This window comes from Diadema setosum, chromosome 2 (genome assembly GCF_964275005.1).
Source record: "Diadema setosum chromosome 2, eeDiaSeto1, whole genome shotgun sequence".
Taxonomy (NCBI): Eukaryota; Metazoa; Echinodermata; class Echinoidea; order Diadematoida; family Diadematidae; genus Diadema; species Diadema setosum.
In genome coordinates, this window is record NC_092686.1 from 12,919,931 (window position 1) to 12,945,818 (window position 25,888).

Consider the following 25,888-nt stretch of genomic DNA (forward strand, 5'->3'; position numbering starts at 1 on the left):
TAGTACTATGTCTAAAAATGTGTTGAATCTTGTTCGCTTGACGCCGTTATCGATGCACCGATTGTGTGGGAAAAAAACAAAACAAAACAAAACAAAACAAAACAAAACAAAACAAAACAAAACCTAGGCGAGCATATCGCGGGAAGACCGTACCCTGTCCATGAAAAGATTTGTTGGTTCGCTATTGAATATAAATGAATATATAGCCATCATGCCTTCCTTCTGTGCCGCAATCAGCGTTGGCACCTGAGCACACCAAGGAAGTAGGCCTACTAAGCGAGCCAAGTGCCTTCTTGAGCACACCGAAACATGCGGATCCTACATGCCTGGAAGACCCTGTGTAATGGGCAGGCTGGTGCCTTTTACTTATTTATTATCTTTTGGGGGGATTTCCTCCCCCCCCCCCGATCTTTACGTCATCCTGGTAACGCAGTTAGTGAGCCATATCGGGCTATGCTTGTTCTAGGAATTTGGCACTCTGTGAATAGACCTATACATTGACATTCAATCCCCGCCAGCTCCTCCACAGATATTTTAAAGACTTAATCAGAAACTCACGCATTGCTAAGCCTTTCACGGATCGCATGACGGATCATCACGGATCATCCGTACTGTTTCCGGCATGACCGTGTTGACTCCGTAAAGTCATCCGGCATAATCCTTGATCTTCCGGCATGTCCGTGGACAAAGGTTTGCTGGACTAATCAATACAAACTCTTCCTGCATTTTGCTTTAGTGCGAGCTCACAAAGTCCATGAAATTTGCTCACGTCTTCCCCTAGCCATCAACCCCTCATGCTGCCCATTTAGTGGTTGCCTGAGAAGTCAAGCTTCAGTGACCCACACAAATCTCATTGTTTTTTTTTTTTTTCTGTTTGGTCTGCTTTCTTTATGCCATGATATTGCCGCAAAATGAGCGTTTGCAACAAAGAGTTTTACCTTTATGATGTCCGTGTAGATACCCAGTTCGGATCGTAATCACACCCGCATTGAGAGGACATTCGTGATTGTGCACTCCGGAACATCAGGGATGACGATCCGTGGTCATTCGTGAAGCCATCCGTGAAAGTGTAAAACAGTAAAAGGGGCTTAACCTCCTCCGCGGCTATACGCTCTGTGTCTCCGAAATGCCTAGAAAAACCTGATTTTTTTTTTTCTTGCGCCACGTAGGTCGAGAGTTTTTCTATAATTTCTTCATGTAGGCTGATTCCCTTTCCTCTTAATTTCGCTTCCAAAGCGTTACCTGAATGTATATTCTTTAGATCTCCTGGAAAACTTCCATAAATTATCCTAACCTCATATGACATTAACTGCTTATTAAATTCATGTTTGATTTCTGCTAGTTTATAATTCATATTTTGTGAAAGATTTATTTTAGCTCATAGTTTAAGTCTTGTATCAAGGCCATACTCAATTTTAATACAATGATTAGACATATGCGGCAAATCATGGTGAACATTATGTCATTCTGTATGAATTATGAAATAAAAGGGCCAGTATATTATGCTCTCTAGGTCCTTTGAAGCAGATTAGACACGTTGGTTTCATTTGTAGCAAAAATAAAAATGGTAGATAGTAAATTGTGTCATTGTTGCTTGCGACAATTTCATTATTGTTATCATCGATACTTGAATGAAATGTTCACTATATTTCAGCCACTAAGTTAATTGATAACGCATACTTGAGCCGAATCACTATGGCTCCATTTCACAGGAAGATCTGGACCAGTTGTCTGTGATTCACGTGACAGGAACAAAAGGCAAAGGTTCCACCTGCTACTTCACAGAGAAGATCCTTCAGACGTGTGGATTTAAAACGGGGATGATATGGTGAGTTGCGACTTGGGAGAAGTAATAAATTTGTCTTTTTTATTCTAGACTATGCGAATACAGTCTTACTCATGCTGTTTATCAAAAAGGTGACTCTTGTGATCTCCGCAGAAACTTGTGTTAACTTCAGGAATTATAGTTGCCATAGTAATGCCTTCTTCCCAGAGGTTCCCATCCCACTGACATCAGTATATATATATATATATATATATATATATATATATGTATTATATATATATATATATATATATATATATATATATGTTTATTCGTGTATTATATATTATATATATATATATATATATATATATATATATATATATATGTGTGTATTTGTAAAATCTGTGAAATTTTTGAAATGGACGAACTTTTTTTTTTTTTGCTATAACAAAGTGCATTGTTCCTTTTTTATGACATCGCTCGTGCACATACTTTATGCTATATTTGAAAAAAAAAATGCCCTTATCAGACGAATAAAAGACAAATCGAAAACTTGTACCGCTTTGAATCATGTTCCCTTTTTCTTTTTTTCATGATGGAAATAAATAAACTATTGAATTGAATTGAATATATATATATGCATTATATGCATGTAAATATGTATGACTGAATTTGAGATACTATACTTTTGTGCGTAAAGCTAATCTATAGAACTGTAGTTATGGTGTTGGGATAATTCATCACTGATGGCGTGCTTTGACGCCTAGTCTGTTTACGTTTGTGCATCCACGGAGATTATATATTTTTCAGACAGGTTGAGTTTTCGTTCGTTGTAGGTCCATGGTAATACCGTGAATCCCAAATGTCCTAATCACCAAAATGTGCTGTTCTGTCCCCACCAGCTCGCCCCCGATGACCGAGACAAGAGAACGAATACGTTTGGGTGGTAAAGTGGTTCCGCGCCGAATGTTTGCAACCTACGGCCTGGAGCTTTTAGAGATGTTTGAAAAAGTGGAGGAGAATTTCAACGCGGTGGAGGTTGACCAGGGCGGCCCAAATGTCTTTAATTATTTGATGATATTGGGGCTCTACATATTTCTCAAAGAAAAGGTGAACCGAACCAGGTCTGATACCAGGATTCCATGAATTCATAGAGACAAGTGTGTCAGGACCTCGGATCTCTTTCTTGCTGCATTTTGTGTGTGTTGTGTGTGTGTGTGTGTGTGTGTGTGTGTGTGTGTACACCGACCGTCGTTTATGTCGCGACATGCCGTATGTCAGTTCAGTTCAGTTCAAATTTATTTTTTTTTTCACAATGAAACTAATCTCCCTTTCTTTAGTGACAAAAATGATGCGTGTAAATTTGTACAAAGAACATAATTAAAAACTTACAGCAAGGATACATTACAATGGTTGGTAATGTAACGAAAGTGAGAGCTTGTAGAATGTGGGCCCTTCTTAGGTAAAAAGAGTTGGTGCAAAAATTGCTTAAAAACAGCAACTGAGCGGTACAAAAAGTTTGGGAGCCCACCGAGAGACAGATGGACAAACGGTTACACACACACACACACACAAAACCAACAACAACAACCAGCAAGCAAACTAATTAACACGAGACAAGACTGGGACAGCAACATGACTACTTGTAGGAAAAACAAAACTGACTTGACGACACGACACGACACGACACGACAGGAAACAAAATTAAATAACAGGACAAAAAGATAATCAAATAGGAGTATGGAACATAGACAACGATCCTCGGAGGTTTAAGGAAGAGATAAAAAAAATACACAATAAACCCTTCAACTGCGAATTATTATTTTTTTTTAAAGTCTAATCATTGCCTTGGGCCTGTTTTCAATGTCGAACTGCTTTCAATGTCCCCCCCCCCCCCTTAGGAAGTAAATTGGGACACTCTGCAATGATAACTTAAAAAATAGTGAATCAATCAAAATACAAAGTCAGGGTATGAAACTATAACTTGTTACCAACATCCTACAGAAAAACCCATCCGATTTCGTTCAGTGGTCAAAAAGAAATGTGGATTTTTTATTTTTTTTTTTTGTAGAGCGTGTCAGGAATCACTTCCCTACAAGTTTTGTCTATCGTGTTCAAACATTAATATGCAGTTCCAAGAGCAACTATAAGTGCTAAAATTTAAAGAATGGGACCCTTAACATGCTTTACAACGATCAAGTTATCTCTGTGACCACTTGACAAAACTGAATGGTATTTTCTGCAAAATATGGCTAAGATATTATATTTTAAGACCCTGAAATAGCATTCAGACAGTTTCATCATATTGAAAGTTATCAATGCGAAAATCCGATTGTATTCTCTCTTTTTTTTTGGGGGGGGAGGGGCATACTGCATATTATTGAATATCAAACAGGGAAAGACGAGAGAGAGAGTCGAAAGAAAAAGCAGAGAAGCTGGTAGTTTTGCGTCCCTGTCGTTTTAACTCGTCTGATCAAGAGGACCAAGCGAGCTATTGCTTTTTACATTTTCATCTTCTTGTTGAAAACCCCATGACATACATGGGTATAGCATCTCTAGGAAATGGGATCTCAACGTGTTCAAATCCGGGTCAAAGTCTTTAAAAATCTTTTTTCAGAAAAGCAGTAGTAGCAGACCCCGATGTTAACGTCTTCCCCTGGCTTTTTCCTCACGATACCAGGCTATATAATATTTTGCAAGTTGAAAGATATAACCCAATCATGCCAATGCCCACCGCTTTTACATATTTTTATTTTTCGCTGCTCTGTAACCAAAAAGAAATAAAGAAAGGAAAAAAAAAAAAAGAAGGCCTGAAGCAAAGAAGCTTTCGTTGCCATGGAAAATAAATCCGACCGACGCCCCTTTCTCCCTGTAAGAAGTTCATGTGAATGGTACAGCAACCTTGGCAACCAGAAATTAAAATGATAAGTATAACCAACCGAAAAATTAACGAGAATAATTAAGAAATATTGATTATGCCCTGTTGTGTTGAGATCTTTTCCTGAGTACGAATCCACTTTGCCAAATACGTTAAGTTTTAAGGGACATTGATTCTTGGTCCTATGTCTGCATAAACTGTTCAGCAAGTCCCACGAAGGACATTGTGTCATACAGGCATATTTCGTTCAAAGGTAACGATTACGACACGTAGGTATTCATAACATCGCGAAAGCTTTCACAATTTGAATTGTTTTCAGTGCATCGGGAAACATAAACATGTCTATATACGATACGTGTCAAACGCACTTATGCCTTATCGACATGATCGTTGTCGCTGCTCGTCAGTTGACATTCATTTTTGCCGCATCATTTTTTTTTTTTTTTGGTCGTGTGTCATTCAGCATTAAAAGTCGCTTGTCAATATGTTTGTATCCTAGGTTGATGTCGTCATTTTTGAAGTGTTCATTGGAGGCGAAACTGACTACTCGAATGTTTTCAGGTAAGTGCGGTACCTATTTTGCATGGCTCGAACCTTTGTATCTAATTTTAAATTTTGTATTAAGTCAGTCTTAGCAGGCAGAAAAAAAGGAAAAAGAATCTACTGTCACAGTCATTATACTTTTACGTATGAATGAATCGAATTAAGTCGTCATCTTATAAGTGTATGTATTTTAACTATACCATGTGAAACATCTAATTCTCCTTACAATTTTTACATATTATTGTAGTTCGTTTTAATAAATTCATGAATATGATTATGCTTCTTTAGTGAATTTAACAAAGCACTGAGAAATTTTTGTATGAAGTGCTAAATGTAATTCATCATTATAATTATTTCCTAAAAGTGATTCAAGTTTCCTATAATATGCAAACATCATCATAGACTTACCGTATAAGATCCAAACATCACGAAATATCGCCTTTTGCGGGTCATTGGTCATTGCAAATGTGTACGCGATATGATTTATCAACATGCTATGCCCTCTCCTATATATGGCTTTTATCAAACCGACTATAATATTCGTTTTGACCATCGATGAAAGATAGCTTACTCTTTTACTTCAATTTACGACACTGACCCTCCGCATATCACAAAGGATCCCTACTGTTGTTGGCCTAACGACTCTCGGCATGGACCACCCTGAACATCTTGGAAACACACTGGAGAGCATCGCCTGGCACAAATCGGGCATCGCTAAGGTAAGAATTAATTACCGCTGAAATAACATCATGAAATTATATCATCACGCTCGTAACTGCTGGAATTTCGAACTAACCTTACCTGCAGCAGCTGTAGCAGTTAAAAATACCCTATTTAAGACAAAATAAAACTGGAGCCCCGAGCAGTCTGCATTTTCGTTGTCCCTGCAGTTTTTCGTCAGCATATATTAATATATGATATATTGGAATATCAAGATTTTTTAATACTTTGACGCTGAAAAGGTTATAAACTCTTTTATTATTTTTTTATTTATTTTGTTTAGTTTATTTCATATTTCCACTTTCTCAGTGATGGGATTACAAAATGATTGACAATAAAACAAAAGTACAAAATATATACAACCATATCTTATGTTGAAAAAAAAAAAGACAAACAAACACAAATATAAATGGTCATTATCATCTGAGGATATCACAAATCAATGTCAGAAATATGATGGGGCCTACATAAAAGCAGTGATGCTTGTAAAAACTGTAGGTTCCCGAATTTATAGGCGTGAAATTATACGGAGAACGGACATGTTTATCTCGACCAACTTAAATTGTACCAGTGCAAAATCAGTATAAAGAACGAACTATCGAACCACATGAATACTTTAGTATCGCTTAAACGAGACTGTACATATTTCGCCGTGTTTACAAAAAAAGTGCTATAACGGTATCGTTAAATGACTTGGAGCTGCGGACAAAGACAAAAGACTGGGGGTTTAAAAAAAAAAAAAATTTGCTAAGAGCCGGGTAGTGTGTATCCACTAAGTAATAGCCGTTTTAGTTTGCGTTTGAAGGTGAATAAAGATAAGGAAGAAGTAATATCTTGAGGGAGGTCATTCCAGTATTTGGGTCCAGTAAACATAATTGTTTTCTTTGCAAAAATAGTGCGAGTACGGGGAAGGTGATAAGCGTCACTCTGACGAGTGGGGTAGCAATGAATAGAGCGATTTCTTTTGAACATGTGGATAAAAACAGATGGTAATTCATTAGTTGTTAATTTATACATGAAAATTCCAAGATTATAATAAAATAGGTCTGGAATTTTCAGAATTCTGTTTTGATGAAAAAAAACAGTTGGTATGAGCAAAATATCCGGCGTGGTTTATAATTCTTATTGCACGCTTTTGAATACGAAGAAGGGAATCTAATAGTAAATTAATTGCATTTCCCCACGCCAAAATTCCATAATTAAAGTGTGGAGATATTAAAGAAGAATATATACTCTGCAAAATATAAACAGGGAACAAATGTTTAAGCTTATTTAAAATTCCAATATTTCTGGACAAAATTTTACTTACAAAATCAATATGAATTTTCCAGGATAATTCTCGGTCAATCCAAAGCCCTCAAAACTTTGCGTTATTGACCTGCGTTAAACATATATCATTTATTTTGATCTCATGTGGAACAACATTCAAAGAATTATTGAATACCATATAATAAGTTTTTTCTATATTCAGGGATAATTTGTTTGCATAAATCCAGGATTGCAGAGACCTAAGCTCAGTATTCATCATATCAATTAATGTATTGGGGTCTCGATGAGAACAAAACAAACTTGTGTCATCAGCAAAACAAATAAATGATAAAATTGGCGATGATATTTGAAGGTCGTTTATGTATAAGATATATAAAACTGGGCCCAAGAGGGAGCCCTGTGGGACTCCACATGAAATAAGTTTTAACTGCGAATCATAGCCGTTAATGTTAACAAATTGCTTTCTATCGGTTAAGTAACTCTTAAACCATTCGAGAGGTGTCCCGCGAATTCCATAATGGCACAGTTTAGAAAATAAAATTTCGTGATCTATCGTATCGAAAGCTTTAGAAAAATCAAGAAAAACTCCAATTGTATGCTCAAAATTATCTATAGCATGAGCTACCTTGTCTATAAAAGTAAGTAAAGCATGGGTTGTGTTATAATGTTTTCTGAAACCAAACTGAGAATCTGATAAAATATTATGATTTGTGAGAAATTTCAATACTCGCGTGTAAACTAACCTTTCAAGAATTTTAGAGATTGAAGTCAATAAAGAAATTGGTCGGTAATTATTCACCAAATCTTTCTGTCTCTTGTTTGATAATGTGTTAAATGCGCTAAATAAATACATCTGGTGTAAATCAACCGTGGAGAAGTGTTTTGAAAGGTTGCATTCCGAGTAAAAACAATGTAAGAACAGGGTAAACTCGAAATAAAACTTGGTAGAATAAAGCAATCGATAAAACAAATGTATTACTTGAACAAAACGTTTGCGCATTAGTACCTTTCCTAAGAAACTGAAAAATGATGGAGTTTATTTACAGGGAAAACAATCCTATATTAATGATTTTATTAGCAATATCAGTATTGCCTGTATTCTCCAAAGTGTTATAAAAAGCATTTGTATAAGATTAATAGAGTTATTAGATGAATATAACCTACTTGTTAAAGTCAAGATATGTCTAGCAGGAGTCATTCAACAAAAAATATTTCATTTGCATCATGGTTTTAGTGCATTTCTGAATTCTGTTTGACGATTATTTATACTTACTTTTTGTTAAATCAGATTTGGTATTTTTCCCATAATTATATATTATTTATGAATTATTTTTCAGGCCACTGTTGTTTCAAGCATACGCTTACGATATGTGGTCTGAAGCAGTTTTGTCTTTATATACATTCTCCTTTATCTGACGTTGATTATCGTTGATAATTAATTTGTAAGTTATGTTTACACTGTATATCCTCTCGTCCGTAATGTTGAAAATATTATTAATGATGTTATTTTGAATTGAAATGAGGAAAGGTGCAAAAATAAAAAAGGAAGAGCAGTATTACAAATAATTGATCTGATACATAAAAATGCGCTATGGGCTATTTCATTGATTTAACTAAAGCACTGATATCATAGATCATTCTCTTTAACCACAAAGAGTACATTATTACGATATAATGGGCATCTCATTGAAATTACTGACAACTCTAAACAAATCGTCAACAATTAACATATAATATGGAGTCCCAGATCTCAAAGAAATAAAGTGCAGAATACCGCAAGGGTTTATTCTGGGGACTCTCCTTTTTCAATATGATATCGATGATTTACTGCATATTCAGAACATAATTTAGATAATATAAAAATATCATTTCAGATGATCCATAGGTGTATTTCATTAAAGCTTTTTTATTTTCATATGAAAATTCAACATAATAGCATTTATAACTAGATGTTAGCAAACAAATTAATTTTGAATGTTCATAAAATCAATTCTATATTACTTGGAACAACAACCAAAATAGATAGTAATTTGAATTCAGTTAACAAAGACAAGGAAATTAAAGAAAATTTAGAGAATTAAATTCTTAGGTACTGTCTTAGAACTGTCTTAGAACTACCATATCGACCATACATTATGTTCAAACGTCCTTAAAATCGGTGGCTTCTTTTTTGAACAACAAGTCCCACCCCCCCAAAAAGACATTAAAAACCTTATGTTATTCATATATTTCATGCCACATGAATTATTGTGACATCGGTTGGCGCATGACTGCACACAAGAATAGGGAATAAATTACAGAAACGTAGTACTTGCTTGAAAACAACTCTCCATATTTTTTTTTCTAAAAACAAAAACAAAAAACAAACAAACAAACAAACAAACAAAAAAGAACTTCAATAACTGTTTTGCCTTGAGAGTTAAGTTTTAGGTTTGAATTTTTGAAAGAATATTGGTCCTGAAGTATTTGATGACCATTTCAGTCTGAATCGTTCCGTTCATGATTAAAGAACTAGAAATGCTGACAATGATCCCTTTTAAATCGGATCTCAAAAACGTAATCTTCCATATACAATTTTACAATAGTCCTATTCGTTGGAATATTACCCTCGTCACATTAAACAAAATCAATAAAACTTTAATTCACAAGGCTTTATTAAAAGAAAAATCGATGAAATGTACCTAGGATGTAACATGTATTATTGATGATGTAGAATGCATCCCCTGTTTCTCTGTGGTTTCTCAGTTCCTTGCTTCTTCCACCTTTATTGTATCATGTGAATTTATACCTGATTTCAAATGGTTTTGCGAACGTTCTTGGTTAGCTGCTTGATTCTGTGTCATTTTTGCCAACCTAGTTGATATTTTGACTGATGTTTTGTCAACAACTGTTTAATGTTTTTGTGTTTTTTTTTTTCCTGTAACGCTGTACCTCGATTAACTTGCAGAAAGACCGTCCTTACTTCACCCTCAGGCAGCCGAAAGGACCTCTTAAGGTGATCGCAGAGCGCACGAAGGAAATTGGAGTAAGCATTTTGCTATAGTCCTAGGCCGCCAATTAGCCAATAAAAGCAAACCATTAAAAAAAAAACATCAAACAAGGTGCAGGTCCAAGAGATTTTACATTGCATAGACAGAAAAGAAAAAGGAATCTGACACTGCTACATATTTCGTTTTATGCAATAACAACATTTCAGCACTGGTCACATTATTATTGCAATACATCGATGTTGTTACTATAAAGTGTTATCATTCATTCTTTTTACACGTGTAATATATGACAGGTACATAAAACACATTGTATTCATCTTGACAGGCGACCCCTTACGTTTGCCCTCCTCTCTCTGCTTACGAGACCGATGGCAAAGCGTTCGAACTTGGTCTTCATGGTGACTTTCAACGCGACAACGCCACCTTGGCTGTCCAGATGGCGAAGCGCTGGATTGAAGAGAAACATCCTGGTCGCTTTGATTTTAGCGGTTTGTTCTTTTTTTTTCTGGTAATATTTTTTATTTCATTTTTTTTTCTTGTAATATTTCTTGAAATGTACTTGTATATAGGTTGGGAATAGCTTGATCAGAGACCTAGTAATCCATCTATCAAATGAAGTGTGGATAAACGTCTTTCTATGATCACAATCCTTGATGCCCAGTATGGCTTTTTACGGCTTGGTATCACTCAGGCAAATATATTTGAGGTATATTTAACATAATGTGTTTAAAGTCAAAACATAGTTCTCGTATGCCTGAAAAACTGTCGATTTTCTTCTCAAATGTAAACATATGCATATAATGAAATGTGTGAAGTAGATAACGCTGTCATAGGACGATTTCAGTTAGGCGATGACGGAAATGCTAAATATTTGCCAAAAATCTTCGTCTGAAATACTGTACAGCTGTACCCACTGCACGCGTATGACAAGCCGTTTTACTATTTAAAACTATTTCTGATATCACGAATACTAACACCCATTAATCTATCACGCAAACCCTATTTTTGATATTACGTAATCGAAGTTGTGATATCACAAATCAATTCAAGATTTCACAAATACACATTCTTGATATCAAGAAATCAATTTTGTGATATCACAAATTGGAATTTATGATAATTATCACTAATTCCAAATTGTGACACCACTATTAAGGTTACAGGGATTTTCAGCAGTAATCTTGTGCCCCCCCCAAAAAAAAGAATCACTTGAAATTCGACCACTAGTTTTGTGAAGAAATTCGCCTGAGAAATTCAGATGGAATTCGCGCCTTAGCTCCGTGCAGATCGAAATCAACTGAGAATTTGGGTGTTAGTTAATCGCAGAAACACACAGGACATAAGAGCGTTATTTTTTTTTCTGCAGAAATTGAACGGTGAATTAGAGAGACAGCTTTGTAGAAAAATACACAAAATATTCGAGCGTTATAGTTAAGTGCACAAACTCACTGTGAGTTCGAGCATTCGTTTTGAGCAGTTCAATTTCGATGGAATTTCTTATATTATCTTTGCATGGAAAGTAATGATAGTTTAGAAAAATATGAGCGAGACTATTGGAAACCCCGTAATTCTTTTAAGATTATTAGGATTATTTTTAAGACGAATCGATATAAATCAATTCATGACGTTTTGTCAATTGAAGTGCAACCTATCAGATCCACAAATTTTTTGAATTTCCAAATATTAGGTCATTCTTTTGCATTTTATCTTAGATATTCATAGCAATAATCGATGATTGGTAAATAATTTCACCTGAGATCCTGTAATTCTTGTCTAATGCAAGAAAGTTACCTTCACTCAAAAATTGGCAACATATAACGAATTCAGTTAGTGATTATGTTTCCAATTTGCGGCACATGCTGAAAAGCTGCAATTAGCATCCCGTTTTACATGCAGTATATCAAAGGTAAAGATTTCTCCGTCTGTTCTCTTCTGATTTGTTATGAAGACCTTCCGGGGATATCGACTGCGGAAGAAGGTATTCCTGTCGCGAAACCATTTGTGCTGCCCGATGCATTCAGACAAGGTAGGACCACGCCGTCAGTGTTATGTAGGCCTATCAAATGTTTTTTTTTTTCCAAATTTTTTTAGTCCTCCATGGACTATTTTATTGTCACAATGTCAATGTAATACAACTCAAAATATTCAAAAATAATCTGTTTGTTTTCCTTAACATTTCTCTCGTTAATATTTACACAAACAAATGTTGGAGTGATGCCACTTTAAACTGAACTTGTTGAGAGGACCCGATACAGAATAAACGATATCTCTCATTTACATGATATTCAATAATTTTTTCTTCATAGAGTTAAACCTAGGGACTTTGTTTTTTTAACTTTTGTACAAACAATTGCTGCTTAATCAGAATCACAACACAGTTTAGAGCGTCGTTTCTCTTTTCTTTAAAACCAAAAAAAATATTTTCGTGACTAAACTTTATCTGTGCTCTAGAACCTTTATGTATTAAATGTTTGCAGCAATCTTTGCTAGCGCAGCATTTAATGTTGACTCGTGGTCAAATCGATTCGATTTTGCACTATGATCATAGTTACGTAAGTTGAGAAAAAGAAAATGCATTATCAACATCCAACGTATTTTATCACCTGCATCAAATTTCCAATGCATCTCTCGTCTCCTTCAGACGTTTAGAAACAATGAATTTATTTTACATTGATCACGCATACTAATCCATCGCTCTCATCTTTTGTGTAGGCCGACTAGAACCAACACGTGTTACATATTCCTCATATATATATATATATATATATACAATATAGATTATGCATATATGCATGTATGTGTGTGTGTGTGTGTATGTGTGCGTTTAGGGACAATGAACCTTATGTATTACCCAGTGATCACACATAAAGGCCAAGTCCGGACAAGCTAAAAGTTAGTCGTAGTAGAACGAGTAAATATGTATATAATACAACTGTGAATTTGATCTAAATCGGATTTAAAGTACGCAAATTTTGAAATTTCCAAGATTCGCTATTTCCTTTTCAGAACACCTTTTTTTTAACAGCTGATAAGAACATGCAAATGAGGTTTTTACTATTCTTTAATTATTGTGAACGAAAAACAGAGGGAAATTCCTTTTTTTTGTATGTAAAAGTGCAAAACGTTACCCAGTTCCTGTCTGATGCCTGAAAGTTTTTAAAGTAATGATCAGTCAGATAGGGCCTCTTTAGGATGTGAGAATGCCCATATACTCAGTATGTGGTTTCCAAAAACATCGATAAAAACAAACACAAATAAATGGACATTTCAAGATTTTGTGTACACACTATGGCAAGTTGTGAGGTGATAACATCATGAAGTCACACGTTTTTTCCAAACTTTTTAGCCCTCCGCATACATGATATATTCACATTGTATGATAATGAACGAAATATCAAAATATCATAACTTGCTTTTTTTCCGATCGATCAAATTTTTACTGTTGTATTTACAAGAATTTACTCTTATTACGACTATAAAAACAAGTAACTTGATTTAACATTTACATACATTTTCAAGCTGTGCTTAATTATTTTGATGTACACAAAAACACTGCAAAAAGTTAAATGATTATTCCCTCAGGATTGAAGCACTGCTCGTTACCGGGCCGCCACGAAGTGGTGCGTTGGAACCACGTGACCTTCTACTGCGACACAGCAACTAATGAGATGAGCGTGGCTTCGTGCAAGGAATGGTTCCTCTCAGAAGCGGAAGAGGAAAGGGAGAGGTTGGGCGTTCCCGTGACCCGTGTGCTCATGTTCAGCATGAGAGCCAAAGAGAAGACTGCAGGCGTCCTGGCAAAACTTGCAGTAAGATGGAAAGTTGAAACAACTTGGAAATGGGTCTGAGACGGGGAGCTGAAGGAGGTTATGCGAAGCAAATTTAGGCAGAAGTTATAAGCTACTTGACAAATCAGTCATTCTTGTTACAATAATTTGTTGCGTAGTCACAGTCCATTCTCATCTCTAATATAGTCATATATAATACAGGTGTGATATAATTATTTACTGAATAGAATGAATTAATAAATGAGTGTGCAAATAATTATGTACACAGCAAAAACAGAAAAAGAACAAGAAAAAAAAAGAATTAACACGTTTCAAGTTCTTCTTTCTCATAGAATATTTTTGGCTAAAAATTAATGAATTAGGCCCTATGTAGCATTTTATGATGATTTTCTGTAAGTAATTGGCTATCAACCTGCACCCTGTTCCGTAAAGTTACGAACGACTTACGAGCACTGGTGATCAATTCTTGTGCTTAATTATTGAAATTCTGATAAGTATAGCACATCACAACAGCTTTATGAAACACCCCCCGGTATGTCAACAGAAGGGAAACTTTATGCATGGGTGAACACATTTGTTTTTGTCTTCCATCTCATTTCAAGGCACAAAAGTAAAACAAAAATTATTAAAAAAAAACTTTATTCAAAAAGAATAAAACTATGAAGTCTATAATGTCTGTGTACATCCCCATAATAAAGAAAGTCTAGAAATGATAAAGGAAATTGAAGAATCTTCTGTCAAACCCAAATTGAAGTGACAATTGAGAAGAAGCAATACATGCATTAGCAAAATAGAATGGAAGAAATATGAATCATTATTTCAAATTAGGAAAATTTAAAATAATATTTGGTTCATGAATTTGTCCTATGAATGTTATATTTCTAAATTAAAAGACCATTTCATCACCTTCGTTGCTTCACTCCGAATGTCATTTGATCCTGTTTCATTAATTTCCCTCATTCTCATGAACTATATCAGTAAATCTGGTCAACTGGACTTACTTGTAATTTGGAGTAGCGACATTTCACGCTTCATTTCCTCATTGTGTTAAATTTGTCATTTGTTATCATTGTAATCTTGAAAGTCATCGGATTTTCTTATGTTTCAAAATTCTAATTTTTATTTTCTTAAAGTGTGGGCGACTTGTGGCGTATAGTCCAGCTCTCTGGGGGCCCTGTAATGTATGTAATGTGATTGTAGTCAAGTAGACGGTGACATAGACCATGTACATGACCTGGAAAAAGTTGTTAAGTACAGTTGTTGGTTTGTTGTTGATTCAAATTAGCTCATTATGCTGATTACAGTATTTAAGACACTTGCATTATTTGAAATTGGGAATTGGTGTTTGTGAATGGATTCCTCGTTTATAGAAAACCATTAAAAGTTATATTCCCTATGTTTCCAGCCCCCTGTGTTAGAATTAGGAATATATTACATAATCACTGTTTTACATATGCTTATTTCGTATAATTATGTTAACGAGGCTAATAAAAAAAGTTGCCCAGGGTTGCCAAGGTGACAACCAAGATAAATTACTTCAGTACCCTTCTTGAACACAAAACACCTTGTAGTTAAAACATTTCCCAGATCTGAAAATTTTCTACTGGACTATTGTGTGCTTTACAGGATTTTGACTTCGATGCCGCCATCTTCTGTCCCAGTTGGATGATAGCTGGCACACTCCCTGAAGCTCATCGTAAGTTGTTAAAAAAATCTGGTTGAAACTCCACTATTATGCATCTACTTGAATCTGCATTAATCAAATGTATTTCATGGCAAACTAACTCCCGTTTTATTGGAAATTGCGAAGATTTCATTTCCATTTCTTTAAAACCTGTAGCATACAGGTAGCATGGTGTGATGTACGTTTGGCTATTCATTGTGAGTCAGGATAATAATGGATAAAATATAGTAACAGTAATAATAGAAGACCTGAATATAAGAACGACCCAAGTCCAATTTTTGGCCATATTCAGTTTGACATGGGAAATTGAAGCTTATGCATGGACTCATCTTGTGTATAAATGATAAATCCTAATTACCCCTGGAAGTGCCTGAAATGAATGAGTTAAATCTTTTATGAATGTAGGAATGAAGGACTTGGGTCATTCTTACATTCATATTATAGCGCCCTCTCTCATCCTTCTCTCATCTCTATAGCAGAATATCATGTATATGAATCAAACAACGACCCAAGTCCATATGATTCAAAGAACGACCCAAGTCCATCACACAAAATGGCCTCTCCACAATTAATGTAAATGTTAATTGTCATAATAATATATGTTCTAATTTGTATATACAATGTTGCCTTCCAATCACAGTTAAATAGAATATCATTGGACAAATAAAAAAGATATGAAGTTTTTTTAAAGGGAAGGCAAACCCAAAGAGCAATGTGGATTGAGTAAAAGCATTAGCATTAGAAGAACACATCAGTGAAAATTTGAGAAAAATCGGACTATCGATGCAAAAGTTACGAATTTTTAACGTTTTGGTGTTGGAACAACTGGATGAGGAGACTACTAGAGGTTATGCCGTATTAGAGGACAACAATATAAAGAAAATATAAAAGGAATTGCACAAAAATTCCTTTTTCTACCAAAATGAAAGAGCTTTTGAGTAACCACTTTCAGAAAGTAGGGGGAATAAGTGCTACCCCTCACATATGTCAGTATCAAGTTGAGGGAATGTATAATTTTCATGAAAAATGAATTTTTACTGATTTCCCTTTATATTTTCTTTATATTGTAGTCCACTCATACGTCATAACCTCTAGTAGTCTCCTTTCCCAGCAGTTCCAACACCAAAACTTTAAAAATTCATAACTTTTGCATTGATTGCCAGATTTTCCTCCAACTTTCACTGATGTGTTCTACTAATATTACTGCTTTCACTCAATCGACATTGTTCTTGGGGTTTACGTTCCCTTTAAGTTTACTCGTAATGGTGTTCCATGGACTTGGGTCGTTCTTATATTCAGATACTCAATAATAGTTATTATCGTTATCATTATCATCACAATCATAACAATAATCATAATACATATACATTACATTTGTAATGATTTAATACAATGTTTCCAAGCGCAAGGGGAAAACGAAAGAAAAGAAAAGGAGGAATGAAAAACGAAAGGTAACGAAATAAGAAATAAAGAATACAAACCGATAGAAAATGTTGATCAGGTATTTCTATGTTTTAAATTCTTCGTGCACACTGACGATGTATAACACATTTCTGCAGATCACAACCTGACGACAAACGCTTTGGTTTATATTTCCAACCAACGATTTGCTCGATCACACATCTCTAACGACGATCTGTACAGTTTTTCATCACATATCTGTCTTTTATGAATTCTTTGCATGGACAACTCATGCGAATCTAAAATGGGATTAAGTTGTTTGAGTGACTGCTAAGGAAGCACTGAATGCTTTAAGCAGCCACTGGACTCTCGGCTTTAAAGTTCCGTCTTAAAAACTAAGCAGTGAGATTATATTGGCTAGGGAGAAAAAAAAAAAGAAACACTTTTCCGCAACCATTCATATGGTTGGAGCCAGGGCCAGGGTCTAGGGATTTCCATTATACTACTAGTACTCGTTCTTGTAGGCACAGGTGATCTGCCGATTAACATTCCCCCTCCCTTTTCATTATTTTTTTCGTGCTTGGGAAAAGATAATGAATAACTTTAAGTCAATTATAAAAATCTGAAAACTTTCCTTCATTTTGCAACCTGCAATATCTGCAGGAATGACCTCGTGATAATACATCTTTCTTTTCTGCAAGACTGGTGTCATCAGGTTTTTTTCTCACTTTCTCTCTCTTCGTGTCTCTTTCTTTTTGTGAATGATGTAAGAGAATAATCAGTAAGGTTCTTAGGTTTTTGTAAACGTTCGTGAATCAAAATGTGTATAATTTTACATATGTTTGATATTGTATGTTGTTATAAACAGTACATCTAATATGGATGCGTGTGTTCCTTGTCTTAGGCAGTATGGAAGTGAATATCATAAATGCACCTCTGCAATCATTGTGGTGTGTTTTGATTTAGAGAACTAGTTAATAAATCTGTATGCTATAGTTGGCATGGTTGGTTGAGACAGTTAACATCGTTGGACAGCACATTATTTTACAGAACTCTTCTGACACTGAAGGAAATTATGTTTAATCATCAAACTGCAACGACCTTCGAGCAAAATATCATCTTAAGTTAATAATTGTCACCTAAGGAAAATTTACTAAGAACTTCAGAGCTCGTGATTATCAAATCTGCCTGTTTTTCAAGGGTTATACCACCTCCTCCTTATTCTTTCCTAATAGTGAATGCTTCCCATATTTAAAAATGGCGTTACGCATTGATATTGTAGAAATATAGAATTAACGCAATGTCCTCTAAAAATGAGCTCCATATTTTCTTCTTTTAAGCTTATTTCTACACCGACGAAGAGCAGTTCAATTATGAAGGAGAAATAAAAAACTCTGAAAAACTGAAGACCTATTTCGAGGAAGCCTTGGATAAACTGGGAAAGAAAAAGCGCCCTATAGTGAAGACGGCCTCTTCGATACCGGCCGCCCTCCGATGGGCCGTTGGCACCGTCGACGACCTTCGGGATATGCCCCCATTGCAGGCCTGCGAATCCGTAGACGAAGAACGACTCGACGTCGCAAGTCACGTGCAGGTGATGGTGACCGGGAATTTCTACATCGTTGGTCAAATCGTGCACCATGGATCCCGCTTAAATTGAACTTGATGATTAAAATGAGCCAATTACAGCAATCCTGCAATAGCATGAGAAAACACAAAGTTAATTAGGTTTCTTAGCAACTCGTTTTTAGCGTGTTTTTTTCTTTTTGCCGTAAAAGTGCTTCTAACACAGATGCACTAGTATAAATATAATCAAATTCATCACTTAATTGGCGCACCTCATTAGCGTCATTTATAATTCAGATTCGTCCGTCACAATCTCTGAGCTGTCTTTTTGCTCTCTATATTTCGTCAAAATTACAATCAAAACCGTCTCACATGATTTACGTTGTGATTTATCATATAATTTTGTTAATTTCTCGATGTATTCCTTCGTTTGTCACATGGGGCATCCCACTGTATGCCTATACACGCGCGCACACACGCACATATACATTCCCAATCCCTCCTCAGAGTAAAAATTTAGAAAAAAAATGCAAAGTCAACAAGTATAGACAGCGACACATGATGATCAGGGAGAATTGTTTTAAGACAGTTATACATATCATGTGTAGAACCGTAGCCTTTTTAAGCTGAAACTGCCAACAATGGATTGGCCTATAGGCCTACATGAAACAAAGTATATTGTTTACATTTTGATCTATAACAATATTCTCAAAAAGGTGAGTAATCGGTGGTTCAAGAGTTGGTTACCCCTCCTCATGATGATAATTTCATCTATGAGAAACTCTTTAAAATGTGAAATTGTGTGAACAAAGACGAACGTGATCCTTACATTCCCCCAGAGACCGGGGCGAATTTCAGTGACAGGTAAGGGCTCTGAAACCTCAGATCTAAATTATAGACATTCAGATTTTTTTTTCCGGTCGTGTCGGTGAAATTCTTATCTTAAGATATATCATTGCTACCTTTATGTTAGTTTTAAATACCCCACAGTGTCGGGTTGCTAGTTTTTGTCGAGAAATGTATCATTGTACGAATCATCATACGTTTTTTTTTCCTTTCAGGTTTTTTTTTTTTTTTTCTAATGCCAACAAAGATTGTGACACTTGGTATATGATATAAGTATACTGTTATCTCTATTTTTCATTCATTCGATTTTTCGACATTCATCAATAAATTCAGGACGAAGATACACGCATACAGTCTGAATGACACAATAATATGAATTGCAGGAAAAAAAAGTAATTGCGTAAGAATGGTTATACAAAAGTCGTAAAGGGTTAGGTTAGGACCGACATCAGGGGGAGAGGGCAAACTAATAACGATAACGAGTAACGATTAGGTGACTGAAATAATGACCAATCGGAATCGAGGATTCCTGAAATGAGGTATGTAATGCATGATAGAGCATATATTATTTCAACTTGTTACCTAGTTATGTTCAAGGATTGCAAACTTGTGTTGTTTTGTGATGATCAAGGTAGTTTTAGTACCTGTATATCGACCGAGAAGCCAAGAAATATTACCCCTGCATGGCTTTAAGAATGTTGGACTAAGCATCATGGTCTCCAGGTAAACCTTGTTGTATGGACTTACTCTAACTGTTGATAAGTGAAAGGAAATAATGAACTGTTTCAAGTGGATTGTAGTTCCTGTAAATTAATGTCATTAGAACACACACACACACACACACAAAAAAAAAAAATATCTTGTACCGTTTTCAAGTTTGTATCATAATGTTAATGAAAATAAATCGGGTCTTCGAAATGAGCAATGAGTTTGTTGTATTGCAATAGTAGTCCTACTACTGCACTGTCCACATCAGTGTGTGGTTGTAATTGTGATGTCTTTGTTTAGATAGTCTATAAAATACTTGTCAAGCTAAAGTGGAAGAAAATCACAAAACCGCTCTCTCCTTGGGTCTCTTTTTCTCACACAAGTAAGAATACGCTTACCCTTTGAACCGCGAATAACGGTTGGAACATTTTTTTTTTTTTTTTTTTGGGGGGGGGGGGGAGATGGGGATCCACATAAATTCACAGAAAATCTAACGTATCGTTTCCCTCATTATCATAAAGAAGTTTCCCGTTTTATCATTTTGAAGAAAGGTCTGACTTCCCTACCTGTACAGGACGAACGTAAATTTTTGCTGCAATAAAACAAACAGACAAACAAACACAAACAAACAAACAAACAAACAAACAAACGCGGGGGAGGGGGTGACCTCCAAACAAAGAGGAAAAAACAAACAAACAAAGGAGTCCGGGATGGGGGTTGCTATCAAACCGACTCCCCCTCCCTTTACATAGATCCGCCACTTCTGTACACTTTACCAGAAAGGTATATAATCATCAGGGCTGCAAAAAGGGATACACGAACCTTATTGACATCCACAAGGAATAAAGATAATACCTCCATGGTAACCCCAATCATATGTCAAAACATTTCCCAGGGACAGAGGTGACAAGATCCACCTCCCTGTGTAGATACCAATACATGTATATCCAATATATCAAAACTAGGCTGCAGTTAGTGTCGTAAGAACAGGTGTTTGATGATATTGACTGGCAGTTTCAAAAGTTTGTTCATCGCCGTGCTGCTGGGCATTATTTCCTGAGAGAGTTGATTCCTGCCTGCTATAAAAACAAAAGTGGAAGACGAATTTTTATGATGACTCAAAATATGACGACTTTGTGAATGTCGTATCCACGGCCACGATCGGCCGTCTTTGCATTTTTTGGCAGTAAGAATTATCAACAAAAATTGTCAATGACAGAATTTCTTGTTCCTCCGTCTATGCTCTAAGAATTACATCTGGCAGTGAGAAATTGGTGTTTTAATACAGTATTGTGCTCTTGCATGGTCTTATGCGAGTTGATGTAAAGAGTTCTTCCTGCAATGACTGGTAATTTCCCTTTAAAGTCTTTTAAGAAATGAGTAGTTTTCCGTCATGTTATCCCGCGTGTCTCTGTCAAGCGCTTATAAAATGCGTTTGCACTGTGAGTAGGCAATGTATATTGTGCTGCTTATGTGGGGTGAATGACGGGTCGTTTTTCTTATTTCTAATATTTCCACGTTAGTGGAGCGAAAGAGACATACTCGGGAAAACTTAGTCAAATGAATTTAACTGAAATACGATACAAAATTGCATTGAATGAAAGTACATGTGTCCTTCAATAAGAAGCATAGGGCCTACCAGCAATGACCGGCGATGCATGACAACGTTCATCAAAGCCTAATGTTCAGTGCAGTGCACTAAGAATTGCATGGTAAGTCATCCTTTTTTAATCTGAACTACTTTGCTATATCCAGGCCGCGTGATTGATTTCTGTTTTGCTTTGATGTTTCTTTGTCCTTACGTTAACGCTGCAGTCAATGGCTTCCCACACCTAAGTTCTCTGCTCATTGTCTACTGAGTCACAAGACATTACAGTCCTTTTCCGTGATTTTGTCCGAGCTCTTAAGGGTGCATTCGAGTGCTCAAAAGCGAACCAAAGCGAAACGAACCAAGGCGAACCGTACCGTGCTGACGTGCGAGATTAATTGGCGCGTTTGAGCGCTCTGTTGAAAAAGCGTATAGTCCAGGCTAGAAGGCACCCAACAAAATAGCATCCGTTAAAGCGTGCATTATTTTTGTATATTTCTGAGCAACAGATCTCTGTAGATACATGTATTTCCCACAGGAATCAGTGCTGTGAGCACACAGCAGTAGTGGCTTGTCACATAACTTGCATGTCTCAAAATCAATGGATTCATCCTTTCATTGCTTACCGACTTTGACTTGTTGCTCTTTATTCATTTTTTTTTTTTTTTTACACCACCACCACCTAACAACCGGGCTACTTCCAATCGTCATTTTACAGCATGCATACAAATGCTTATCACTCACAGCCGACCCACAGACTTGCGTTTGTAAGGAATTCATGTTTAAGATGTGATTAAGATTGGCAGCGTTAGGTGTCATTTCATGTCATCTTTTTCTTTTCAGTTTCGACAAATAATTTGATGCTGTTTTATACACATAATTTCTTAAAATGATGCCACTAACAAGATTGTAAATTCTCCTCGTCTGTTTACTGGCTCGCTGCGGAGGATGGAGTGACAGAATTGTATTAATGGTTTCACCGCCTAGAAAAGCGATTGTCTTATTATGCTGTATAGTATCCAATTCGAATATAACATTAGGAATACTGACTTTTGGATTTCACAATTTCCCTCTTTATATATTTGACGACTTTGCATTAAGTCTCTAGGAACTTTCTACTTTACAGTGATGCCGTATTCAGTAAGGCTCATCTTACAAAAAAAGGTATCAACGGATAAAATCGATATGTCTAAGAGAAAATGAAAATCAACAAATTTTTTTCGAGCTCAGTTTCAGAATTCATATCATGCTAAACGGAAAATGTTATTTTTCTGTTGATTATAAAAATACGGCAACATGATACACTGAAATATAGAGATCAGATGAGAATTAAGGCTCGAACCCGTCAGCATTGGCTTTGGAAAGTGATGAAAAGGTTGGATGGTGTTCCTGTGTGTGTTTGTGTGTGTGTGTGTGTGTGTGTGTGTTGTCAATTTTGCTTGGTAGGCCTAACGTCTTAAACGCCATCTTTCCTGCTCCAGATTCTACACCATGAAATACAATATTATGCTATACCACTGAGAATAGGGAGAAAGTAAACTAAATCTCGTATAGATGAAAAAAGAGAAGCAAGCAAATGCAACACACACACACGCACACGTGCACACAAACCAACCTAAAAGAAATCAGTGTATTCATCAGACATGCATAATAACGGTATGCGACGTGCAATTTTATCTCGCACCAAAACTAGATTAATACCAAACACTGATTTAAATGCACTGAGAGGCTATGAAAAAAATACACACACAAAACATGCAAAAGGAATGACTCGCCTCGGTCAGGCAATTCCAAATTCTAATTAGACAATGGGGGAAAGAACCCCATAAAATTTTCAATATTCAATTTATTGCGTAAAATTCATATTAAACTTGACGGATACGTCATAAACGCATACTATGGCCTATAGAGAAATTAAATAAGCAAAAAAAGAAAAAAGAAAAACTAGAATCGATGTAAAGTGTCCATCCCATCAAGATGGAAAATAATTGTCAAAATGATTTCATGCGATACAAGCAAAATTAGTCGATTAGTGTGGCTAGGAAGCACGATTCAGCTTTCTAGTTTCACTTCCTTTATACGCAGAGTGTATCTGCAAACGCCATTGAATACCAATAGCTATTCTTTAATACGCTATTGTTTAGATAATCAGCTTTGTTTCAGGGTTTTTGAGTTTATCCTCGCAGCTGTCCATTCAGGTCGGAGCTTTATATCCTTAACCAAGGCCATGTTACCATCATAATGATTCGTCTATTACAATATTCTAAATGGAGAATTCAACGTGGCACCACGTGACTTAGTCAATACCTGGACTAATGAATGTAACAGTTATACAATATTCGACAGAATAAACATTTTCAAGTAACACGTGAGTGGACTATCGGAGTGAATGCAAAGTCGTCAAAGGTTGATATTTTCAACCTAGGTCATGTTAACATCATGTTAGTCGGCTATCATAATGTTCATACAGAAGAATTCATCCTGGCACCAGGTGACACAGTTCATTCATGGACTAATTATACCCCCGCCACACATAGTGTGAAGGGGGTATATAGGAATCACCGTGATGTTGGTCGGGCGGTCGGGCGGTCGGGCGGTCGGTCGGTCTGTTGCAAAATCTTGCGTCGCGAACTCCTCCTACAGTTTTGAAGCAATTTTAATGAAACTTAGGGTAAATGATGATATTGAAGTATAGATGTGCAAGACATTTTTTTTGTGTGTTTGTCGGACAATGCGTTGCCATGGTAACAATAATTTTACCAAAACCTTGTGGATTGAATAACTTCCATAATATTTAAGAAATCAATTTCAAAATTGGTATCTATGATGATCTATAGGTGTAGTTATGCAAGACACTCTTTGTGTTTGTACTTGCCAAAGCGTTGCCATGGTAACTGCATGTTTTCTTCGAAATCTTGCGGAGTGAACAACTTCCACAGTTTTGAAGCAATTGAGATCAAATTTGGTAGGCATTATGGCCTTGAGGCATAGATGTGGAACACATAATTTTTGTGTTTGTCAGACAAAGCGTTGCCATGGTAACCATAATTCTACCAAAACCTTGTGGATTGATTAACTTCCACATCATTCAAGCAATTTAAGGTCAAATTTAGTATGTATGATGATCGGGAGGTGTAGTTATGCAAGACACCAATGTATTTAATATAAGAAAAATGTGTTGCCATGGTAACCACTCACTTTTGTATCAAATTGAACCATTTAATCTATGAAGGTGAAATTTGGTGTGTATGATCCTGTTTAAGTGTAGTTTTGCAAAATGTCCTTTGTATTTGTATCGGCATGTTGTTGTTTTTTTTTTTTATCCTGTGGAGTGAACTTCTTCCACAGTTTTCAAGCAATTGAAACCAAATTTGGTAGGCATTATGGCCCTGAGGTATAGATGCGGAACACATAATTTTTGAGTTTGTCACACAAACCGTTGCCATGGTAACCACATTTTTACCAAAACCTTGCAGATCGAATAACTTTTCCATCATTCAAGCAATTAAAGTCAAATTTAGTATGTATCATCATCTAGAAGTGTAGTTTTGCAGGACACCAATGTATTAGTTTAAGGAAAATGTGTTGCCATGGTAACCACTCATTTTTGTATCAAACTAAACCATTCAAGCTATGAAGGTCAAATGTGGTGTGTATGATGGTCTTTAAGTGTAGTGATGCTGGGGTAAAGCATGTTTCCATTTGCTGTAAGTTTTATACTCAGTGTCAACTCTCTAAAACTAAAATTATTCTGTTTCCAATTCGACAAGTGCACAAACTTGGTATTAATGTCATTGCCCTCATGACATCAAATACTATAAAGCAACACAAGAGGCGGGGTTATTAATCACCTTCAGTGATAATTCTAGTTATAGTTAATAGTTATTCGACAAAATAAACATTTTCAAGACAGTCACACGTGAGTGGACTGTCGGAGTGTAGGTTCCACGCTCTCTGTGATATAATCCAGGCATGGATTTATTTCTTATCAAGACCCCACATTGTGTCCATAAGACTATCATTCTTATTCTTATTCTCTATTAAAGGGGATTCTGGTAAACTGTTAAAGGAATGATGTAGTTTTGGTTGAGATAGGGCTTCAGGTTTCCAACGTTTTTTATTTTATATTTTTTAGATAA

General features: G+C 35.9%; 1 protein-coding gene across 1 annotated transcript in view; it reads left to right on the forward strand.

The window, feature by feature from the left end:
* The window catches only part of LOC140238475 (folylpolyglutamate synthase, mitochondrial-like), a 31,819-nt gene that overhangs the window by 3,757 nt on the left and 2,174 nt on the right, over positions 1–25,888 (forward strand). Inside the window, exons 3-12 of the mRNA XM_072318381.1 lie at positions 1,713–1,828; positions 2,671–2,878; positions 5,146–5,207; positions 5,806–5,908; positions 10,126–10,203; positions 10,494–10,656; positions 12,117–12,194; positions 13,751–13,977; positions 15,583–15,652; positions 18,382–18,662. Of these exons, the coding sequence (XP_072174482.1) occupies positions 1,713–1,828; positions 2,671–2,878; positions 5,146–5,207; positions 5,806–5,908; positions 10,126–10,203; positions 10,494–10,656; positions 12,117–12,194; positions 13,751–13,977; positions 15,583–15,652; positions 18,382–18,662 (1,386 nt within the window). The remainder of the gene's footprint in view (positions 1–1,712; positions 1,829–2,670; positions 2,879–5,145; positions 5,208–5,805; positions 5,909–10,125; positions 10,204–10,493; positions 10,657–12,116; positions 12,195–13,750; positions 13,978–15,582; positions 15,653–18,381; positions 18,663–25,888) is intronic.